The sequence below is a fragment of the Gorilla gorilla genome, chromosome 11, assembly GCF_029281585.2.
Source record: "Gorilla gorilla gorilla isolate KB3781 chromosome 11, NHGRI_mGorGor1-v2.1_pri, whole genome shotgun sequence".
In the NCBI taxonomy this organism is placed as follows: domain Eukaryota; kingdom Metazoa; phylum Chordata; class Mammalia; order Primates; family Hominidae; genus Gorilla; species Gorilla gorilla.
The window spans coordinates 130,504,546-130,525,213 of NC_073235.2; the positions used below are offsets into that span (position 1 = coordinate 130,504,546).

Below are 20,668 nucleotides of genomic sequence, written 5' to 3' on the forward strand. Positions count from 1 at the left end.
TAACTGAACAGGAAGTTTTGCAATGCTTTTTCATACAGTGTCTGGAATTTACAGATAACACAAGTAGTTTAGGTCAGGAGTTGATGTCATTATTATTACTTTTTTTTTTAACTCCTAGGGCCGGGTGGTGGTGCCAAGGTTGTCTGGCTATTTATCTTACTTCTGTTTCTTTCCCACTTTTTGCTTTCTCGCTTTCCTCCTGTCTTGTGAACTAGGCAAGGTGAGGAAAAGAGGGCAGCAGGAGTAATAGTGGTCTCCTTCCTTACTATGACTTCTATTACTGTCTGAAAGAAACTAAAGTGTGGGCTAATGGTATGTACTATGATCCATTTGATAATTGATATCAACCTTGAGGAGGAAATGAGGAAGATTATATTGACCTAGGGAAGGGGGGGTCTGATTTCTAGTTCCAGCTTCAGTCTTTATAGTTTGACACTGGCAAAGTCGAATGTCTCTCTGGCTTCAGTGTCTTCATCTTTCTTTCTTTTCCTCTTTTTTTTTTTTCAAGACAGATTCGCTCTTGTTGCCCAGGCTGGAGTGCAATGGCGTGATCTCGGCTCACCGCAACCTCTGCCTCCCAGGTTCAAGTGATTCTCCTGCCTCAGCCTCCCTAGTAGCTGGGATTATAGGCATGCGCCACCACACCCGGTAAATGTTGTATTTTTAGTGGAGAAACATGAGCTTTACCATTAATTATAAAAAACAATTTTCCTGCTTCCACAATAAGACTGTGTTTACATATAATTGTAATTATTTCTATGATAATGATTTATGTAAAATGAATATGGCCTGTACCCCGTACTGCTTTGTTTTACAGATATTTGTGTGTGTTTTAACTATAATTTCACTTGAATTAAGATATCATGTTCTCGGCCATGTGCGGTGGCTCATGCCTGTAATCCCAGCACTTTGGGAGGCCAAGGCGGGTGGATAGCTTGAGTTTAGGAGTTCAAGACCAGCCTGGCCAACATGGTGAAACCTCGTCTCTACTAAAAATACAAAAATTAGCCAGGTATGGTGGCAGGCGCCTGTAATCCCAGCTACTCAGGAGGCTGAGACAGGAGAATCGCTTGAACCTGGGAGGAAGTTGCAGTGAGCCGAGATCGCACCACTGCATTCCAGCCTAGGCGACAGAGCAAGACTCCGTCTCAAAAAAAAAAAAAAAAAAAGATACTATGTTCTAGTATTAAGTAGCTTCCACATAAGACACTTGTCATATCTTTTCTGAAAAAAAAAGTCTAAGACACTGTGACTCTGCTACACGCAGGAATTAGTACTCATTAGGATGTATCTGAGATATTTCAAAAGAATGGCCGAATAATAAATTCCAGTGCAATAAATAGCATTTTAATAAATTAGGTTTGAAATAATTTTGTAATGTTAATCTCATTTAACACATTTATTGACTGACCAAAAAACCTCCCAAACAATTTAAGTCATATTTTAGAAAGTTTTTTTAAAAAATTATTATTATTATTTTTTGAGATGGGGTCTCACTCTGCCACCCAGACTAGAGTTCAGTGGTGTTATCATGGCTCACTGCAACCTCTATCTCCCAAGCTAGAGCAGTCCTCCCACTTCAGCCTCCCAAGTAGCCAGAAACAAAAGGCGTGTGCCACCAGGCCTGGCTAATTTTTGTAGAGAAAGGGTTTTGCCATGTTGCCCAGGCTGGTCTCAAACTCTTGAGCTCTAGGGATCCGCCTGCCTCGACCTGCCAAAGTGCTGGGATTAGAGGTATGAGCCACCACACCCACCCACATTTTAGAAAGTTTCAAAGGGACAAATATGAAATGGTACATCGATCAAAATAAGCACAAGGAAATGCAATTCTAGTCAATATAAAGATACTGAAAATAGTTTATTTATGGCTATTAAATGGAGAAGAAAAGAGATCTGTGATTAAGACATGAGAGAGAGGGAGGAGAAGAGACAACAGGAATGGAGGAAGGAGAAATGAACACAGACTATAGGGAACCAAGAGTAGTCGTAAAGAAAGAAAAAGCATCCATGGGCTGGGGTGCGTGTTAAGATGTAGGTACATGGAGAGTTCCTTTTTTGTTTTGTTTTGTTATCAGCTTTATTGAGATATAATTGACATACCATAAAATGACCCTTTTTACGTAAACAATTCAGTGTGTTTTTAGTATATTCATAGGGTTGTGCAACCATCAACCATATTTGTTTATAAATAAAAAATAAAAAACAAACCGCATACCCCTTAGCAGTCACTCCCCAATCCCCTTCCCTTCCCTGGACACCGCAACCCAGCCCTAGGCAGTCACTATTCTACTTCTCCTCTCCATAGATTCACCATTTCTGAACATTTTATGTAAATGGAATCAGACAATATGTGGTCTTTTGTGCTTGGCTTTTCCACTTAGCATAGTGTTTTCAAGGTTCATCCATTTTGTAGTTTCTTTTTTCTTTTGGAGAAAGAGTCCCACTCTGTCACCCAGGCTGGAGTACAGTGGCACGATCTTGGCTCACTGCAACCTTCACCTCCCAGGTTCAAGCAATTCTCCTGCCTTAGCTTCCCAAGTAGCTGAGATTACAGGTGCAAGCCACCACTCCTGGCTAATTTTTGTATTTTTAGTAGAGATGGGGTTCTGTCATGTTGGCCAGGCTGGTCTCAAACTCCTGACCTCAAGTGATCCGCCTGCTTTGGCCTCCCAAAGTGCTGGGATTACAGGTGTGAGCCACCATGCCCAGCTTCATTTTGTAGTTTCTATCAGTATTTTATTGCTGAATAATATTTCATTGTATTGATTTGCCAGGTTTAATTTATTTATACATCAGTTTATAACTTTTGGGCTGCTTCTACTTTTTTGGCTATTATGAATAATGCTGCTACAAACATTCCTGTACAAATTTTTGTGTGGACATATATTTTCATTTCTGTTGGGTGTAAACCTGGGAGTAGAATTGCTGGGTCATATGCTAACTCTCTAATTAACTATTTGAGGAATTGTCAAAGTGTCTTCCAAAATGACTGCACCATTTTTTTATTTCCATCAACAACATATGAGGATTCCAATTTCTCTACATCATTGCCAACACTTATTATTTGTCTTTTTGGTTATAGCTATCCTAGTGGATGTGAAGTGGTATGTCATGGTGGTTTTGATTTGCATTTTCCTACTTACTAAAAATTTTGAGCATCTTTTTATGTGCTTGTTGGACATTTATTTATCTTCTTAGGAGAAATGTCTATTCAGCTGTTTTCATCATTTTTTAATTGGGTCACTCATCGTCTTATTATTGAGTTGTAAGAGTTCTTTATATATTCTCTATACAAGTAAATGTCCCTTATCATATATATGACTTGAAAAATTTTCCTTTCCTTTCTATGCGTTTTCTTTTCACATTCTTTATAGTGTCCTTTGAAGCATAAAAATGTTTAGTTTTGACTTGGTCCAGTTCGTTAATTTTTAATTTTGTTGTTTGAGCTTTTGGTGTTGTATCTAACAAGTCATTGCCCAACCCAAGGTCATGAAGATTTTCTCCTATGTTTTCTTCTAAGAATTTCATGTTTTTAACTCTTACATTGAGACCTATGATCCATTTTGAATTAATTTTTATATATAGTGTGAAGTAATGGTCTAACTTTATTCTTTTGCTGTGAATATCCAGTAGTTCCAGCACTATTTGTTGAAAAGACTGTTCTTCCCCCATTGAGTGGTCTTGCCACCCTAACACAAAATCAGTTGACCATAGACATGGGGGCTTATTTCTCAATTGTATGCCATTGATGTGAACACTCATGCAATTTTCACATGTCTTGATTTAGTGTGGTTTTTTAGTAAATTTTGAAATCAGAAAGTGTGAGTCTTCCAACTTTATTCTTCCTTTTTGGGATTGTTTTGTCAATTCAAGGTCCCTTGCAATTCCACATGAATTTGAGTATTGGCTTTTCCATTTCTACAAAGAAGCCAGCCAGGATTTTAATAGAAATTGTGTTAAATAGGCCGGGCACGGTGGCTCACACCTGTAATCTCAACACTTTGGGAGTCTGAGGTGGGCGGAGCACCTGAGGTCAGGAGTTCAAGACCAGACTGGCCAACATGGCGACACCCTGTCTCTACTAAAAATACAAAATTAGCAAGGTGTGATGGTGCATGATTGTAGTTCCAACTACTTGGGAGGCTGACGCAGGAGAATTGGCTGAACCTGGGAGGCAGAGGTTGCAGTGAGCCGAGATTGCGCCATTGCACTCCAGCCCGGGCAACAAGAGTGAAACTCCATCTCAAAAAAGAGAGAGAGAGAGAGAGAGGAAAAGAAAAGAAATTGTGTTGAATAGAAGCGGTGAGACTGAACATCCTCATCTTGTCCTTGATCTCAGGGAAAAGGCAGTAAGTCTTTCAACACTGAGTATGCTATCAGCTATGAGGCAGTCATAGATGACCTTTATCAGGTTGAGACGTTCTCTACTATTCCTAGTTTGTTGAGTGTTTTGTCATGAGAAGGTGCTGGATTTTGTTAGTTACTTTTCATATAGTTTTTATTTTTATTCAATTAATTTGTAGTATTACATTTCCTGGAATAAATCCCACTTGTTATGGTGTATGGTCCTTTTACTATGTTGTTTTGTTTTTGTGTTTGTATTCGGAAAGGATATTGGTCTGTTGTTTTCTTTTCTTGTGATGTGTTTATCTTATTTTGGTGTTAGGATAATACTGTCCTCATAGAAGAAGTTGAAAAGTGTTCCCTTCTCTTCTATACTTTGAAAAAGTTTGTGAAGAACTGGTATTAATTCTTATTTGAATGTTTTGTAGAATTAACCAGTGAATTAATCTGGTCCTGAGGTTTTATTTGTGAAAAATATTTGGTTATCAATTTAATATCTTTACTTGTTATAGCTCTATTCAAATTTTCTATTTTTTTTTTTTTTTTTTGAGATGGAGTCTTGCTCTGTCTCCCAGGCTGGAGTACAATGACACGATCTCGGTTCACTGCAACCTCCACCTCCCAGGTTCACACCATTCTCCTGCCTCAGCCTCCCTAGTAGCTGGGATCACAGGCGCCCGCTACCACACCAGGCTATTTTTTTGCATTTTTAGTAGAGACAGGGTTTCACCATGTTAGCCAGGATGGTCACGATTTCCTGACCTCGTGCTCCTCCCGCCTCGGCCTCCCAAAGTGCTGGGGTTACAGGCATGAGCCACCACGCCCATCCCAAATTTTCTATTTTCTTCTTGAATGAGGGTCAATAATTTGTGTCTTTCATCTTTGTTCATATCAGCTGTGAGGTGGTCATAGATGACTTTTATCAGGTTGAGAAAGTTCTCAACTATTCCTAGTTAGTTGAGTGTTTTTGTCATGACAACGTGTCGGATTTTGTCAGTTGCTTTTCAAATCATTTTTATTTTTTATTTGATTGATTTGTTGTATTACATTTCCTGGAATAAATCCCACTTGGTTATGGTGTATGATCTTTTTACTGTGCTGTAGGCATAGTAATTTTACTGGCATACAGTTTTTTTTGTTTTTTTTTTTTTTTTTTTTTAACCTCCCTTTCCTTTGTTTGGTTTGGTCTAGTCAAGGCTTGTTAGTTTTGTTGATCTTCTCAAAGAACTAACTTTTGCATTCGTTGATTTCTTCTATTGTTTTGCATTCTCTGTTTTATTTATTCCTGCTCTAATCTTCATTTCCCTCCTTCTGCATGCTTTGGGTTTAGCTTGCTCTGCTTTTCTCTAGTTTCTTAAGGTAGAAGGTTGGGTTATTGTTTTGAGATGTTTCTTTTTTTTTTTTAATGTGAGTGTTTACAGCTATAAGTTTCCTTCTGAGGACTGCTTTTGCTACATCCTATAAGTTTTGATATGTTGTGGACTTTTTTTTACATTTCAAAGTTTTTTTCTACTTTCTCTAGTGACTTTTTTTTTTTTTGACACATTGTTGTTGTTGTTGTTGTTGTTGTTTCCTTTGAGATGGAGTCTCTGTTGGCCAGGTTAGAGGGCAGTAGCGTGATCTCGGCTCGCTGTAACTTCTGCCTCCTGGGCTCATGCGATTCTCCTGCCTCAGCCTCCCAAGTAGCTGGGATTACAGGCATGGACTACCACACCCGGCTAATATTTGTATTTTTAGTAGAGACAGGGTTTCACTATGTTGGCCAGTCTGGTCTCGAACTCCTGACCTCAGGCAGTCCACCCACCTCGGCCTCCCAAAATGCTAGCATTACAGGCATGAGCCACCACTCCCGGCCAGACACATTGGTTATTTAGGAATATGTGGTTTCCTTTCTGTCTGTTACTGATTTCTGATTTAATTCCATTGTGGTTTGAATGTATACTTTATGTGATTTCAGTCGGTTTACATTTATTGAGACTTGTTCCATAACCTACCATATGCTTTATCCTAGAGAACATTCCATGTGCAACTATTCTGTTGATGTTGGATAGAGTAGTCCTTCGATGCCTGCTAAGTCTATTTGGCTTATAGTGTTGTTCAAGTCTTCTATTTTCTTGTGGATCTTCTGCCTAAATTTTATTAATTAGTGAAAATGTGGTACCAAAGCTGTCAACTTTTATTGTTAAATTTCCTATTCTGCCGGGCACGGTGGCTCATGCCTGTAATGAGGTCAGGAGTTCAGCCTGGGCAACATGGTGAAACCACGTCTCTACTAAAAATACAAAAATTCGCTGGGCGTGGTGGCACGTGCCTGTAGTCCCAGCTACTCAGGAGGCTGAGGCAGGCGAATCGCTTGAACCCAGGAGGCGGAGGTTGTAGTGAGCCAAGATGGTGCCACTGCACTCCAGCCTGGGCAACAAGAGCAAAATTCTGTCTCAAAAAAAAATTATAATAATAAAATAAAATAAAATTTCCTATTCTTCCCTTCAATTCTGTCAGTTTTTGCTTTCTGTAGTTTGGGGTGCTATAGCAGTTAGGTATATATATGGTTATAGGTTTTATATCTTCCCAATGGGTTAATTTTGTGTTACCATGAAAGTCCCTTTTTATTTCCAGTAACATTAAAAAAAGTCTATTTTGTCTGATATAGGCATCACCAACTCCAGTTCTCTTTTGTTTACTGTTTGGTATACCTTTCTTTTGATCCTTTTACTTTCAACCTATTTGGGTCTAGTGGAGAGTTCTTATACTGCCTTAGGTTAGGGATTCATATTACATTATCATCATTAGTACTGTTATTTGACATTTGCTGTGCAGACTAGCTACTGCTGATAGGTTTTTTTTTCCTCAACGATTCTGAGGCTCTATATTGAGTTATATTAGTACATCATCATGGAGAGTTAAAGGTAGGTAAGGATTATTTTCTGAACTGCAATATTGATTAAAGCCATGTGAATGTATAAGATTCTTAGAGGAGTTGACATTAAATCAAGGTGAAGCTGAGGTTTGAGCCTTACTTAAAGGCTGATATTTTCCACTCTAACTGCGGACAGTACTGTAGCACTGTTATAGTACCTGCTCTGAATGTTAGTCTAGCAACTCAGGGTCTTCTTCATGACAGCTGAACATCAACCATGTGATGGTAAATGTGTAGCAGAGTATGCCTGGCATCCCACCTGCTCCTCCTCCCCCTCCTCCTTGACAGGCTCTGGAAAGCAAATAGGGTGTAACAATAGGAGTGCTGGAATGTTCCTGTGTGGGGCTGACCTTTGTATCGCTGTTAATCCTCTATTTTCAGACACAAAAATGATTAAGTTAAAACTGGATGAAAGTCTTTTCTGGGCCACAGGGCTGAGCTGCTTTTGCTCTTTGCAAATACAAAGAATTTAACAGGATTCTCCCCTTCTCAACTTCCTGTCCCCTACCCTGACCTTCGCACCTTCCCAATGTGAGGAAAAAGCAGGAAGTTTTCCTTGCGGGTTTTTTTTATGATGACATGATGGGGCCAGTTGATCAATGGGGAAAACCCCATGTGGCAACACGCCTTCTGTGTACATTCCCAATATTTGCTATAAATAGGGCCATCCCAGGCTGCTGTCAGAACATAACAGCACTCCCAAAGAACTGGGTACTCAACACTGAGCAGATCTGTTCTTTGAGCTAAAAACCATGTGCTGTACCAAGAGTTTGCTCCTGGCTGCTTTGATGTCAGTGCTGCTACTCCACCTCTGCGGCGAATCAGAAGGTAAGTGTCGCTCTTTCCGCTAGCACAGAAGAAAGACTATTTTCATTTTCCTTTTAGCCTTGAGCTCAACTGGGGGTCCCTAAGGGGTGGAAAACTGTTAGTAAGTATACAAGAGGTAGTGATGGAAGTTGTCTGCCATGGTGGAGTGGAGGAGAGAAGAGTTACTGCTGTGGATCAGGCTTTCCTCTCTGCTGTCAATCTCAGCAGATTTGGGGAGTGGTGGGCTCTTAGAGACCCCTAAACTTCAGGATAAAGCCAAAGTGCTGTTTCTGGGAGTGCTATAAAGCGTGTAATGTTACCAGTAGATGGGGCCATTTTGAAATGTAGAGAATCCTCCTGTGTCCCCAACTTTCGTACCTCCCAACTTAATAGTTTTGGTAAAGTTCAAAACTCATCCTGTAGAAGTGGATTATAATACCTGACATCAACATCCCCACAAGGCATGGGGGACATTGCTTGCCAACTTTGAAATAACATTAATCCCTTACCTTACAGCATGTTGTAATCTGACTCAGGGGAATGTCCAGGTATTGCTTTATTGCTCAATAGTCACACAACACTTTTAGCAACAGGTGCATTCCTAAAAATGCACATCGAATTTTTTTTTTTTTTTTTTTGTCTGAGGCAGGATCTCACTTCATCACCCAGGCCAGAGTGCAGTGGCATGATTACTGCTCACTGCAGCCTCAACCTCCTGGAGTCGAGTGAACCTCCAGTCTCAGCCTCTTGAATAACAGGGACCACGGCCGTGTGCCACTCACCTGGCTAATTTTTTTACATTTTTTTTTTTTTGTAGAGACAGGGCTTCACTGTGTTGCCCAGGCTGGTCTCAAACTCCTGGAGGCAAGCAATCCTTCCTCCTTGGCCTCCCAAAGTGCTGGGATTACAGGCGTGAGCCACCATGCCCAACCACATGTTGAACTTTTATGAACAAAATTAAACATTCCTATTAATTAATAGGACAATTTCAAAGTGTTTTCACTCCTATAAATCATATTTCCCTTTGTAGCTCTATTTCTCAATACTTAGTAGCCAGATAATAGATTAAAATCTGCCAATTTATTCATTTTCTGCTTTTGGAAGTTTATCTACATAAGGGTTCCTTCAAGCAGTAGGGAAAGGGCTGCTCATGTTCTTGAATGATTATAGTGAACTGAAATGAAACATTGTCAATTTGTATTTCTTACTGAAGATATCCCACTTATGAGAAGTCATGTGTTTCTCAATTCTATTAGTGAACCAAAACTTCTCGGCACACAAACTGTTTTTTCAAAGAACTGTAAACTATGTTAGATTGGTTCTCAATGACCTTACAAAGGTTTCGAAGACATTGAAACTCCTCCTCTAAGTGGTTTATTCATCATATACATGAGATGCACTAGATTTTTCACAACTTAAGGTAGTTTTATAATACCAATCACAGGATAAGTTTATTCATGTGGATCCAATACCTTTCATTTTTTTTTTTTTTTAGCAGCAAGCAACTTTGACTGCTGTCTTGGATACACAGACCGTATCCTTCATCCTAAATTTATTGTGGGCTTCACACGGCAGCTGGCCAATGAAGGCTGTGACATCAATGCTATCATGTAAGTTATTAATTGATTGTAATTCAGTTGTGTCAGGAATACCTAGAAACTTCAGTTTTAAAAATGTTTGCCTTTTTAGAGTTTCATTCAGAAATTACTGATGTTTTGAACATAAGATCTTATTTTAAAGAGAAAGAAATGATGTGGCAAAGATAGCTTTGTCTTAGTACATATCTACTTTAAAGTTCACTTTAAACAGGACTGGAATAAGGCGAAACCTTTTTTTAAAAAATTTTTTGGTCAAAAGGAACTAGTATAGGGCAAAAATCACTTTCTAAGGCTATTAAAGTGATGTGTTAGGAAAATAGGGAAGATACACATTTCGAAATGAGCATCTTCTACCAGAAAGTGTTTGAGACCAAAAGTAAAATCTCAGACTAATTATACTATCACATATAATTTTCTTGATTTATATAGGATATTATATTTTGGAATTATACAAGTTATTGATCAGATACATACATATTCTATGTAACCACCAATAGCAAAATTATATGACAATTCTGGGACTTTATCTTCCTGTCATTGTACTATTATTTGTTACACTGCAGAGAGAGAATCACTTTGATTTTGCATTAATCTTCATCAGAAGCATTTTTTGTGCATTTTATTTTACCTCATCAACTGAAATGTTTAGTGTGTAATCAACTGGAATATAAAATTTCCATTGTATGTTCTATGAAAAACTCATTGAAAAGTTTGTTAAACACAAATCAAATTTTCTGATTTTTCAGCTTTCACACAAAGAAAAAGTTGTCTGTGTGTGCAAATCCAAAACAGACTTGGGTGAAATATATTGTGCGTCTCCTCAGGTATGTTACACTGACATTTAGCCTTTGCAAATGTTTGAGGAAAGAGGAGTGTGCAAAGGGGTGGGCCGTAGGTTTCCTGGGATTCTTTAGTTTAACTATTGTGGAATTTTTAAAGGGAAAATTTGAGTTGGACCACAAAAACAAAGAATGCATTTTTCCACTTACAGATCATCATCATTGTTATTACTATTTTAATTTAGTGATTTCTTACATGATGTATTAGATTTCTCTATGCATTTGATAGTTACTAGCTGCCTGATTCTTGTTGCAAAGATGCCTACTATTTATATAATTTAAAGGCAATCTGGCATTTGGTTGTTTGTTAAAAACTGAAAAATGAACATTAGTTAAACAGAGATCAATGGTTCTGATTTACGTTGACAATAATAGACAGTAACACTTTATCAATGGACAGAAGGCACCTAACACCAGCATGCCATAGATACTGAACTTGGAGACACAAGATAAGTGTCCATAGCCTGTTTCTGTCATTAATGAGCTGAGTTAGGTTGGGCAAGGGCCATCCTCTCTAAACCTCAATTTCCTCATCTGAACTCTGAGCTGCTTGACATACTGAGTTGAGATTAAGGGCAGATGAAGCAACCTTTAGGTACCAAAGTCATTCCCACCATGCAGTCACCTTGTCATTACTTACACTTTTCTTCTTTTTCATTTTACAGTAAAAAAGTCAAGAACATGTAAAAACTGTGGCTTTTCTGGAATGGAATTGGACATAGCCCAAGAACAGAAAGAACCTTGCTGGGGTTGGAGGTTTCACTTGCACATCATTGAGGGTTTAGTGCTTATCTAATTTGTGCCTCACTGGACTTGTCCAATTAATGAAGTTGATTCATATTGCATCATAGTTTGCTTTGTTTAAGCATCACATTAAAGTTAAACGGTATTTTATGTTATTTATAGCTGTAGGTTTTCTGTGTTTAGCTATTTAATACTAATTTTCCATAAGCTATTTTGGTTTAGTGCAAAGTATAAAATTATGTTGGGGGGGGAATAAGATTATATGGACTTTCTTGCAAGCAACAAGCTATTTTTTTTAAAAAAACTATTTAACATTCTTTTGTTTATATTGTTTTGTCTCCTAAATTGTTGTAATTTCATCATAAAATGAGAAAAATATTAATAAGACAAATATTGAAAATAAAGAAACAAAAAGTTCTTCTGTTGATTGAGTTTTATATCATTTTTATGATGTGTATTGAAACCATTTCCAGGAACAGAAAATATAAGAATTTTCTAAGAAATTATATCCTCCACTTACTTCTAGTTGTTCCCTTTATCTTGGCCCCTCATGGCCCTGGACTTGATTTTACATGAATTATAATGGAACAGTTGTTCTTTTTTTTCTTTAATTCAAAGTCATCCAGATTAAAAGTTGAAAAAGATCCTATATCTGAGATTCATAACCCAATGTTTATTGATTTAAAAAAAAATGTTTAAAATAAGAAACCATGCCCACACACCTTTTGACTACAGGGACATAACAACCATTTAGAATATACCTTCAGGCATCACTTCTTCCATCCTTCTGTCACCAGCCAGGATCTCAGCATACGAACATTTCTCCATTTAAAAGTCCTCCCGAGTCATCTTTAAGCAGTTTCCGAAAGGAAAATGACTGTTCAGAGAGTTCTTAGTGGCTGCCTTGCTAACCAGCGGGGAGCCCCCAAACGTGTGAAACCTGGTAAGAGCCCAGCAATCAAGATGAAAAGACTCGGAACTAGTAGTTACTATCACTACATTCATGCACCAAGGTTCACAGAGTGCCTTGGATTCCAAAGGACACACAGGCTCACTGGAGGCAGACATGCTGATGATATGACGCAAAATCAAGACACATAAAGCCATAAAGTAGGGCAGTGGTGGGTCACTTGATGTGGAGCCAAAAAAGAGTCAGTGGCTCAATAGTCCCCAAGGGCGTCTGCATCCTCAGGAACAGCAACATTGAATCATCAGGGAAAGTATGCTTAACATCCTGTGTGTTGATTCATCATCACACATAGGTTCAGTATGTGCTGGGCACCGTGCCAAGTGCTAGAGAGAAGAAGTGACTTAAAACTTAGTAACTTGCTGCTAGATAATTAAGGCTGAGCAATGTGGCGAGAGGCAGGAATGAGTAAAGCAGCTCTTACAACACTTGGTGGTAAGCACTTTAATAAGGAAATCATTGGGCATTGTTCTTGAGGGCTTCCAGAAGAAGTACTATGAAGTTGAATCACATTAAGTAGCCAATATTTGATGTCATTGACCTGAGAAGATGACAATTTCACAAGATTCAGCCCAATACTTGTGGTATGAAGAATCAGTAGGAAGTAGCCAGTTGGAAAAGGGACAGCAGGAAGTGTTTGGAAGTATCTGCGGGCATGTGTAGTTGTCACAATGTCTGAGGGTGAGTACAACAAGCATTCAGTGGGTAGGAGCCAGGGTTGCTAAACTCACTAGAATGCAATGGATGGTTCTGCACAGTGAAGAATTGTCCCACCCCAAACGCCAATCACACCACCCTCGAGCAATACCGGATGAAGAGGAGTATATGCAAGTGGGGGCAGGGGTGGAGTAGCTGCAGATTAAGTTAAACTGTTATCTCAACTATGTGTGGTGGTTTGGGCTTGACCATGGAGCCCTTGGGAAACCACTGTAAAGCTCAAAATACATGTTGTCTCTGCACGGCAGAGGAAAGGGAGGTGGGGTGGATGGAAAGCAGAGGTACCAGAGACAGCTGCAATGAGGAGGCTGAGAAATGGTGAACCTCAGTCACAGCCACAGCAAAAAAAAAAAAAAAAAAAAGGCAGAAGAGGTGGGATTGTGAAGCCTGGGACTTATCCCAGACACCCCTTCTCTCCTTCCCATCAGTCACTGTTGGAACAGCACAGTCAAAGCAAGGCATTTTCAGGGCGCAGCAGATTTGTCTCATTGCTGGAAGGCCTCAGCAGGTAAGGCTTGTAGAGTCAGGAAAGGAGAAAATTTTGTTAGCACTCTGAAGCTGTCTGAATCTTCTGAGGCCAGGACTACTACTAAGTATTAAGTGAGTTTCTGAAGACTGAAATCTCCAGGCTGGAATGCCAATTTATTAATCAACAACGAAAGCATCCAAGCGTCAAGTATACGGACACAAGCACATGGCTAGATTAGAGAAGCAAGCTACCTGAGCAGTCAAATTGGAATCACAAAGCTGGTTTGTTAAGGCTGGGATCAGAGAGCAGGGCCTCAGCTATGTAATTTGAATATTTAATGCTCTAGTTTTCACTGGATTAAATATGATCTTAGATTAGGGATGCCACTCCCAATTCACAGCTCTCTCTCTCTCTCTCTCTTTTTTTTTTTCATTTTGGAAAAAAAGCCTTTCTATTTACTTTTCAATTGAAATAATTTATATGCAGTAAGATATACAAATCTTTTTTTTTTTTTTTTTTTTTTTTGAGATGGAGTCTTGCTCTGTCACCCAGGCTGAAGTGCAGTGGCATGATCTCGGCTCACTGCACTGCACCTTCTGCCTCCTGGGTTTAAGCAATTCTCATGCCTCAGCCTCCTGAGTCTCTGGGATTACAGGCATCCACCACCACGCCTGGCTAACTTTTGTATTTTTAGTAGAGACAGGGTTTCTCCATGTTGGTCAGGCCGGTCTCGAACTTCTGACCTCATGATCTGCCCAACTCGGCCTCCCAAAGTGTTGGCACTACAGGTGTGAGCCCCCTTACCTGGCCCAGATACACAAATCCTAATTGTGCAGCTTAATAAATTTTTGCATATGCACCTACCTGTGAAACAACCCTGCCTCCTTCAAGACAGTAAATGTTTTCAACACAGCAGAGGAAGGAGCTCTCATGTTCCCTTCCATTTGTACAACCCAGGGGTAGCAGCTTTTCTGACCTGTTTCACAATAGATTAATTTGCCTTTTCTTGATTTCATATATATGGAACTATCCAGCATGTACTTTTTGGTTTTTGACTTCTTTTACTAGAATCTTCTGTCTCTGAACTTATTTTTAATGACATGTATAGTACATGAATTCACTCTTATTCTTAGGTTCAAGCAATAGTGATACGGTGAAGGTCTCCTTTAAACTTGCATCAAGCCCCTTGACTCTCTGAGGTGACCCCACAGGATGCCTTTGCTCTCCCCTGGGCTAAGTAGCCCTTTCTGTTTGTACAGTCTTCTTGAGAACCACTGCTAGTTTATGTAAGAGTCTAGTCCTGTCTCCTAAACACACTCTAACCATCTGAATGATTCTGAGGTTTTTGGTCATATATTTTCCAAAAGTCTCTTGTGTAAGACTGCTGATGTCTGGCCATAGTCATAGGCCGTATGTGTGGATTTGACTTGCTGTATTCTCAGAGTTGTCTCCAAGTTCTTCGGTGCCTCCCTGGTGCTTTCCATTAGTGTCATCTTAAGAGGTAAGTAAGATAAGGATGGAATAATGTCTTGCCCCTGGCAATCTGTAGGTCATTGGTAACTGTAAGAGTATTCAGTGAGGTAGTGTAGGAGAGAGAATCCCAATGACAGTGGGTTGAAGAATGAATGGTGACAAGTAGTTTGGCAATGAAGGTAAGAGGAAATAAAAGCTAGAAGGGGAGCCTTTTATCTTTAGATGGAAAAGTATTGAAAGAGTCAGGGAGATGAGAGAGAGAGAGAGAGAATGAGAGAGAGATTGAAGATATTATAAAGAGTTGAAGATTCTGAAAGAGTAACAAATGGTACCTCAACTTCTCTCAAAAGGCGGGTTTCCAGAACATGGTTCAGTTGAGTCATCTCTTCCTTTGGAACAAAATTCACTCAAGAAAGAGTAGGAGTAGGTGGGGAGAATTTTGCAATTTGGGATGGAGGAAGTTGACAGACTTTGAATCTGGTGGTCTTGCTTTTCTTGGTGAAAGACTAGTCACCTTTTGAGAGTGATGAGTGAGCTTTGACATGAATGGAGAAGCTTTGAGATAGTCAGTAGAGGACACAGGGGTACACTCAAGGTTGTTCCGCAGTGTTGGGGTTCCCTGAAGTTGGAGATAACTAAGCTGCTGTGATTTCCATTGGCACACACCAGGTGGCCTGCTGCAGTTTGGGTGTAAGAATAGACAGTGGTGACTAGTTGGACTAGTTTAGGGTCAGGCTTTGCATCTAGGCACAGTGCAACGACAAGAGGGCAAGAGTCAATGACAGAGGTTCAGAGAGGGGTTAAAGTGCTAAACCATGCAGTCTAGACCAGAGACAGGAGATGAGGTCCAAAGGTATCTGAGACACTGAGATAGTATGGGGAGGCCCTCAGATAAAAGGCCTCAATGTGGTCAAAGAGCAGGAGAATGGGAGGGCTGGAGGGGCTGGAGCAGCTCCAGGAGCCAAAGTCCAAGTGTGTGACTGTGGGTGTGCAACTCAAGTGGTGGGGTAGCAGGGTGATGATTGGAAGGCTACCAGGATGGATGAGTCATTCCCATTGATTTTCCCTCTACTTTTTCCTTCTTTTTTTTTTTTTTAAAAAAAATTGAGTTGGGGTCTCACTATGTTGCCCAGGCTGGTCTTGAACTCCTGGGCTCAAGCATCCTCCTGCCTCAGCCTCCCAAAGAGCTGGAATTACAGGCATAAGCCACCATGCCCTGCTTCCCTCCACTTTTTATTATGGAAAGTACAAAAGTGGAGAGAATCATATAAAAAGCGCCCATGTATCCACCATCTGGATTCAACTGACTAACGGCCAATCTTGTTACATCTACACCACCCAACCCACTTCTTCCCATCTATCCCCCTGGATTACTTTGAAGCAATTTCTAGACATTAAATTATTTTGCTTATAAGTACTTCTCCCTCTCTCTCTATATGTACATATATATATATGAACTTTTAAAAACGTACAATTTCCCTCACATGGATTTAAAAATCAACACTAATTCTCTAATATCACCCAATGTCCAGTGTTCAAATTTTCTTGCTTGCTTAAAAAAAATTGTTTTAAAAAACATTATTTGCATCCATCTTTTCCTTAAATGAAGATATAAAGATGTAGATGAAGGTGTAAATGAAGATCCAAAAGAGGTCCACACACTTCATTTGTTTGGCTTGTTTTTTTTTTCGCTTTTAATCTGAGAGCTCCTCACCACCAGCCCCCATCTCCTTTCCTTTTCCTTTGCAATTTATGCTTTGGAGAAACCAAGACATTTGTTCTGTGGTTTCCCACCTTGTGGGTTTTGTTAATTGCATTCCTGTGGTGTTATTTAGCATGTTCTTTGACCCTACTTAGAAATAGAGGCTGGGTTGGATTGGAATTTACTATGCAAGGGGACAGGGCTACTGAATAAGTGGCATTGTGCCACATGGGTACAAAGTTGTCCACACTGATGTCAACAAGAATGAAAGGGAACACTGAGCTGAAGAACTGATCAAGGCCATTAACTGACAGCCAGCGGAAGGGGAAGTGGATAGTCTAATGACATCCATATGCTTCAAAGAAGATGATGGGAAAGGTGTGTAGAAATGAGAAAGTGCCATCATGGAAGCACAAGAACACTGGTCTCTACCCACTCCTGGCCCTGTGGTGGAGAGGAGTGAGAGAGGAGCCCCTTCATCTTGAGAAGACCCCAGGGAGAAGTAGTGTTCTTGCCATAAAATCAGATTTCAGATGAAGCCAGGAGATGGAGAAGTGGAAGATGGAAGGACAGAGAAGTTGCTTTACAACAGAAAAAAGTTTCCACTGAAGGTCATGGGGGGCATTGTGGAGTTCAGTTGGAGGCACAAAGGAGAATTGGGACGGAAGCACTAGCAGTATGTGAAAGAAAAGATGAATACAAAGATTTGGGTAGTAATCATGTCATTAATAATATTTAGATTATTTAAGCATTTGTATGTTAATATCATCTGCTAAGATTGCCAATGTACCTCATTGGAATATGAGCTCTGAACTCTATTTTTATACCTGTTCTTGGGTAAAGAAACTGAGGCTCAGGAGAATTAAGAAACTTACTCAAGGTCACACAGTCTTTAGAGATACAATGGAGTCTAGAGTTGGTCTCACGGCTCCCTCCTGGCCTCTGGCATAAGATATTTTTGTGTCAAGGAGACGGCAGCACTTCCGGTGCCTGATGCTCAGTCTTGGGGCTGTTTATTTGCAATCTTCTTGTATATCTGTTTGCTCTGCTGTTCTAGAAGGTACCATCAAAGTATTAGAGCATTTTAGATTTTTTTTTGGATTAAAAAGGCTTCCAAATAAAAAGTTTGTTTCTCCAAGGAGTAAGCTTCAATTGTGATGTGGACACCTTCTTCCCTAGCAGTGCCAGACATATATCACACTGTTGTACTTTTCTTTCTTGCTACATCTCTTCACAGTTTATTGGATAAAAATAATGTTTTCCACTCACTCACTCATTTATTCATTCAACCAAGAGATGTTTATTGAACACTTACTCTGTGCCAGGTCCTGAGGCAGTCATTGGGGATAAACAAGACAACCTTGCGGCTTTCAAGTGCCTCATGGTTTAGAAGTGGGGACACACAACACATACCACCAAATAAATGTATGAAATGTGAGGACAATAAAGTTGGGAAAAGGGACAGAGGATGGGGGTGGAGAACTTCATATCTGTGTAGAGGCTGACACAATTTCCTGCCTTTCTCTCAGAAACAAAGCCTCCGTCTTCCCCTTGGCTTAGAAAGGACCCTGGATAGGGCAAGGAAGACAGGTCTGATTAAACCTGTCCAAGAGTGTAGTCTTTATTTATTTATTTATTTATTTACTGAGATAGAGTCTCGCTCCATCAGCCAGGCTGGAGTGCAGTTTCCAATCACTTTGTTATTTTTTATTCTCCTTTACTGGTTTGACCTCTTTTGCCTGACCTTTAAACACCAAGCATCTTTACACTTCAAGTCTAAAGATTCTTCTCCTCTCACCTTACATTCTTTCCCAATATAAATCATCAGTGCCATGGCTTTTGTGGTGTTGTTGTTGTTGTTGTTGTTGAGACAGAGGCTCCCTCTGTCACCCAGGCTGGAGCGCAGTGGTGTGATCTTGACTCACTGCAACCTCCACCTCCCAGGTTCAAATGATTCTCCTGCCTCAGCCTCCCCAGGAGCTGGGATTACAGGTACACACCACCACGTCTGGGTAATTTTTGTATTTTTAGTAGAAATGGGGTTTCACCATGTTGGCCAGACTGGTCTCGAACTCCTGACCTCAAGTGATCCGTCCGCCTTGGCTTTCCAAAGTGCTGGAATTACAGGCGTGAGCCACCTTGCCTGGCCCAAGAGTGTAGTCTTAGTTTTTGGAGATAACATAGGTCCGTGGAAGACTGTTGCACTGGGCCTTTCTTTACTCTGACTGAAAGGGTAGCTCATAAGTTAGAACCCCTAAGATTATAAAATTTTCTTCACTGAGCTTACCAAGTGTCAAGACTCCAGCTGGGGCCAACTCAAGTTCGGAAAACTTGAATATGCATTCGAACTGTGATTTGGGGATTGCCTTAGCACACAGCATCATTTACATTCCTCGAGTCTGGTGGTTCTTCGAATTTGTGTTCTTTCTGTGGCTCTGACTCAATTAAAACAAATAAACGATGTCTAGCAATAAATACGATACAATGATGTAGTTACAGAAAATCCTGCCCGTTCTCCAAAATGGTACAACACAATTTGTACTCCTTTTGTTGTTGACATCAAAGCACTTCTGGCAGGAAATGCTCACAAGTTTGAAAAGCTGGTGTACATTTTTTTTTTTCGTTTTTCTTGATTCTGGCCCCCCTCCCTTCACCTGAAAAAACAATAATTTTAAGAGATTGTTAAAATTCAATAATCTAAAATCTTCAATTTAGGTGAATTAAAGTTGAAATTCTTAATTTGAAGAAATTCACCTAAGTTCCAGGTGATGAGGAAAGTATTGAATGTAGATTCATTCATACTCAGGCCATAATGGGCTTAGTGCCTCAGAGGCTTAAATCCAGGGAAGAAAGAGCCTGCTTAGTACTGAGAGTTGAAATTTACAAGCAGATCCATATACGTAAAGGACCTAAAGACTAAGGAGCCAAGAAGAGCAAATGGGGGCTCATGCTGGGTCCTTTGGGATTTATTGCATGTATTCATACCCTTTTTTTTTTTTTTTGGAGATGGAGTCTCCCTCTGCTGCCCAGGCTAGAGTACAGTGGCATGATCTCAGCTCACCGCAACCTCTGCCTCCCAGGTTCAAGTGATTCTCTTGCCTCAGCCTCCCGAGTAGCTGGGATTACAGGCATGTGACACCCTGCCTGGCTAATTTTTGTATTTTTAGTAGAGACAGGGTTTTGTCATGTTGGCCAGGCTGGTCTTGAACTCCTGACCTCAAGTGATCCACCTGCCTCGGCCTCCCGAAGTGGTGGGATTATGGCCATGGGCCACCTCGCCCGGCCAATTTATTTCTAACGTTGTTCACCAAAACCATGTTTTTACACATTCCTCTCTTTTCTTATGTGAATTACTCCAGAAATTTTCCCACATCAATCTTAGCCCCATTTTGGGGGTAGAACTGTTTATCAAGTGGCGTAGTCCTGGAAAAACTTCTGAATTAATGAACATCCCATCTCACCTGAATTATTTGGCAGCAGTTGCTTCACATCTCAAGCCAAAGGGTGACGCACGTCTTTCTCCCTGAAAAACACACAGGGCATCCCTGTGTCCCCCTGCACCACCCTCTGTAACAGCAGAGGCTCTTTGTCCTGTTTTGCAGCAGTTCCGTGGCAGTCCCTGGGCATGTTGTCAAACGCAATTAGAAAGGGCACGTGGTGTCTGTCTCCTTCAACGCAGCCAAGTCTGAGGAGGTCGCAGTGCTTGCCTCCACCCTCTTTTGCCACCTCGTTTCTTGGCTCCCTGGGTTTGGCATGTTGGGTGCAGTTCCATTTGGCCCAGATGCTGTTTCACTTGTTGAAATGATTCCATTTCCTCGGTTTCCACCCTCAGGGCTCCCAGGGCAGGGCTTGCCCTTGCCACTTGCCTCTTCCTGCCACCAGCATTCTGCTCAGCTTGGCAGAGCTGATTTGTCTAGGCCTGACTTGACTCGCCCCTCCTCCCTGCCCTACCATAAAAATCAGCCGCACTTTCTGTTTGGTGAAATCTGCTTGCCAATGAACCGGTGTGGGTGAAAGCATCAGCTTGAAAAAAGGTGTTTTCCATTTTGTCTCTCTCTCTCTCTCTCCCTCCCTCCCTCCCTCCCTCCCTC

General features: G+C 40.5%; 1 protein-coding gene across 2 annotated transcripts; it reads left to right on the forward strand.

The window, feature by feature from the left end:
• Positions 1-7,943: 7,943 nt before the first annotated feature.
• Positions 7,944-11,674, forward strand: CCL20 (C-C motif chemokine ligand 20). 2 transcript variants are annotated; one of them, XM_004033299.4, is made up of 4 exons: positions 7,944-8,089; positions 9,564-9,678; positions 10,413-10,490; positions 11,171-11,674. In XM_004033299.4, the coding sequence occupies exons 1-4, from the start codon at positions 8,014-8,016 to the stop codon at positions 11,190-11,192; spliced, it is 291 nt and encodes a 96-aa protein (XP_004033347.1). In that variant the 5' UTR covers positions 7,944-8,013; the 3' UTR covers positions 11,193-11,674. The 2 variants fall into 2 exon arrangements, with proteins under 2 accessions (XP_004033347.1, XP_018877317.1); XM_019021772.4 differs by having other exon boundaries at positions 9,567-9,678; positions 11,171-11,666.
• The last annotated feature ends 8,994 nt before the right edge of the window (positions 11,675-20,668 follow it).